The following is a 3455-nucleotide window of genomic DNA, read 5'->3' as shown; positions in this document are numbered from 1 at the left end:
GGCTGAAGCCTGTATCGTTCAGGTTCGCTCCACCTATTTAGGGACTACTAAATGACACCTACAATAAAATCCTAAGTGAATTTTGAGCCCATAACCAAAAGTTCTCCAATCGCTTTGCGCCAGTATTTTTACAGTAATTACTTAAAAGTGTAACTATATCGGTAGCCTGATCACACCGTAATCACACCGCTAATCTACACTCGAATCAAGCCGCCTAGCCGTTAGCCAATCAGAGCGCGTCATTCAGGTACGCTCTCGCACTTCGAGCGGAAAGAAAACAACAACAACAAACATGGCCTCTCCCGTGGAGCCGCGTATTCCCGTTGGGTCAGACAAAAAACGCCAGAAAAATGAGGATTATACATGCATCACACACACATATCATCGGTGGACAAAGAACGGACACAGCCACTAACAGTTGTTCGTTGGAAGAAGCTGGTTGTATGTGCCCGTAAGTGGCTAGAAATTGACAGAATCGACCGCACGTTGGCGGAGGCTGTATGTGTACACGATGACGAGTTCGCCAAAAATAACAATGATGATGATTCCACGTCAACCCTGGCTTGTCCAGACGAAAGTCTTCCTGGCTTCTTGGAGGTACACAAACTTGGTTTTCATCCAACTTGTTATAGACGTTTCATCCATAAGAAACGAATTGCCAGTGCTGAAAAACTAGCAGAAAAACGGGGAGCATCTGGTGGTGACAACAATGGTTCTGATTCTGATCACGAATCTTCCACAACCACGTCCACGACTAGCCGGCCACCATCGCCAAAACGGTTGAGATCCACGACTAAATCATCGAGGTCTGGCAATGTACTTCCTGCTATCTGTATAATTTGCAAGAGGCTTGACCGCTTTGTGAAAGAAGGACACATGACAAAGAAAGATAAATTGGTCCAAGCAGAAACTATAAATGCTGGTGAGTAGATAATTTGCAGACTGCATCTTTGTTTGTGGCTTATAACCAAAAGCAAAAGTAATAAAAAAAAATGCATGTGTAATTGGTGCCAGCCCAAGCCTGCTCATATCATTATGAAAAAGGCGTATGAAGGCTATGTGTAGGGCCTCAATAATAATAAAAGGCATTATTATGAACTTGAAGTGATGATAGGCAATTCATTAATTTGTCAAATAATGGTTAGATTTTAAATTTGTCACCCAACTACCAGTTCAGTCTCATAAAACAGAGAAAATGTATTTTATATTATTTGTTGGCAGCTGGTTTATGATTGAACTTTTTTAACTCTCTCTTTGCTAGGGAGTTTGGTTAAAGCAGCTGAACTGAAAATGGACGAATCCATCCTCAAGGATGTACGTGGAAAAGATTGTGTCGCAATTGAAGTGCGGTACCACAAACGGTCTACAAAGAATGTACAAGATTTCTGGTGGCTACAACAAGTGATGAAAGGTGAATTTCAGATAATTCAAGTAGAATATATGTGAAATACAAATACTTGAGAGTGAACCTTATATTGATGGTAGGGTTACATTCTGGGGTTAAACGTTTTTGAAAGTTGATTATTCTTACAAATGAAGCCCAGTTTATAGAGAAATTATATTGTAGTAAATAATGTAGAATAAACATTTGGATGCAGTTTTACATAAAACATTTTAACCATAAAATTTTATTGAATGAGATATTCTGTCATTGTTAATTTTAAGATTGAAAAGCATTTTAACTAATCTGTATTTTGCATTGTTTCACACAGGATGCCAAAAGCCTGGGAGTATGCCACTGTACACAGAATTTTGTGACAAAATAATTCGGGCACAGTTGATTAAAAAACAGGAACTCTTCAGGATGAAAAAGCTCTCTTCCCTGTTCCAGAAAATGATACGAGAACACCATGGTCATGGAAGTTACAGGTAATTATGATTCATTAATAGAATTATGATTCATTAATAGATTTTGATATTATTCACATCAGCATATATTTATTATTCCTTGTAACTTTTTCACAGATCAGATCTTCTGAAGAAAAGACTGAGGCAAGACTTTCCCCAACTAAATTTCTACAAGCCTCTGAGGAAAAACCTGAGTGAAATGGTTTTTACAGAAGCTACAGGACTTCTCAACAAGGGTTCATCAACTGAAACTGAGTCATCAGGATCGCAAGAGACTTTGTCGAGTGGTGGAGAGACAGTTCAGCAAGGTCATACATATGCAGCACAACGAGACCATACCAGAACCATTTATAGTGCAGGTATAATTCTTAAACAAGCAGTTAAGAGTGCCCCTAAAATGAGTGCCAATTGGCCTCCTACATCTGAGGATCTAAATATTTCTTCAGCTAGAAAGATTGTGCCAATTGAACTGTATAATTTGCTTGCTTGGTGCATAGGTGTAAGTGATGAATTGACATTATTTAACATGGTTAATGTATCGGAGGAGGTTGATCTTCGTTTACTGTCAATCTGCCAAGATATTATTTATTTATCCTCAAAAGGTAGAAATCAAACCCCAAAATCTCTAACACTTAGTTTAACTCTGCACCACTTGACAGGGTCATTTCAGGTTGTACATATGGTGAGTAAACTTGGTCACTGTGTATCTTGGGAATCTGTTGTAGGTTTTGAGACAAGTCTTGCTCAGCTTCAGTTGTCCAGAGGTTTGGATCTCCCACAAGGGTTTGCCAGTAATAACTTTACTGTTCTAGTGTGGGACAATGTAGATTTTGGAGAGGAAACATCATCAGGGAAGGGTACCACCCATCACACTATTTTCTATTGTAATTCTGAAGTCGTAACAACCTGAAGTGATCCTAAAAAGTTTAACATCTCTTGCTGGGTCCAACAAAAGTCATTGTTTAAAAACAGAAATGTCTTCGTGCCTAGTTTTCACTGTTCAAATTTTAGCTGTGTAAAATTTTGCTTCCAACATTGTAACTGGTCTGCTAGGTCAGTGGTTCCCAACCTTTATTTCTTAAAGCCCCCCCTGCTGAAGTCCAAGACAAGCCAAGCACCCCCAAGCCTTAGACAGGGCCGCACAAACGTATCAAAAGATTAAAGTGATTTGTAATGAACATTTATTTATTTGAAAAATAAAGAATAAATGGCAGCTATGTCATTTTGTTCTTATTATTTTTGATATACTACAAACTCCAAAAAAGAGAGCTAACATATAAACTTCAAACCTAAGCTTAACTTTCATGAGCATGTCCACATTTTCAATATATTTTCCAGTTCTAATTTACAAACATGTATAAAGTATAAACTAAAAAAAAAAAAAAACAGTCCCATGTGATTATACACACTCAACTACTGGCTTAAAAAATAAAATTATACAACAGTTTCAGAAACCAGTACTAAACTTACAACTTTTTTTACTTCTTATTTGTTCAGTTACTAATGGGTACCTTGAGCTTGCATATTTTTGACCAGGGATGCGATGTCAGGTTTGATTGTTGTGATAGCCAGTCTAAAGTCCTAGTGAACATCGAGTCTGTTTCTGA

At 37.9% G+C, this 3455-nt stretch overlaps 1 protein-coding gene across 1 annotated transcript; it reads left to right on the top strand.

Moving 5' to 3' along the window:
* Window positions 1-201: 201 nt before the first annotated feature.
* LOC118556633 lies at window positions 202-3234 on the top strand. Its single transcript, XM_036124588.1, has 3 exons — window positions 202-922; window positions 1713-1869; window positions 1966-3234. The coding sequence occupies exons 1-3, from the start codon at window positions 364-366 to the stop codon at window positions 2756-2758; spliced, it is 1509 nt and encodes a 502-aa protein (XP_035980481.1). The 5' UTR covers window positions 202-363; the 3' UTR covers window positions 2759-3234.
* The last annotated feature ends 221 nt before the right edge of the window (window positions 3235-3455 follow it).

Source organism: Fundulus heteroclitus, chromosome 20 (assembly GCF_011125445.2).
Source record: "Fundulus heteroclitus isolate FHET01 chromosome 20, MU-UCD_Fhet_4.1, whole genome shotgun sequence".
NCBI classification, from domain to species: domain Eukaryota; kingdom Metazoa; phylum Chordata; class Actinopteri; order Cyprinodontiformes; family Fundulidae; genus Fundulus; species Fundulus heteroclitus.
This window is presented reverse-complemented; position numbering and strand designations above follow the sequence as displayed.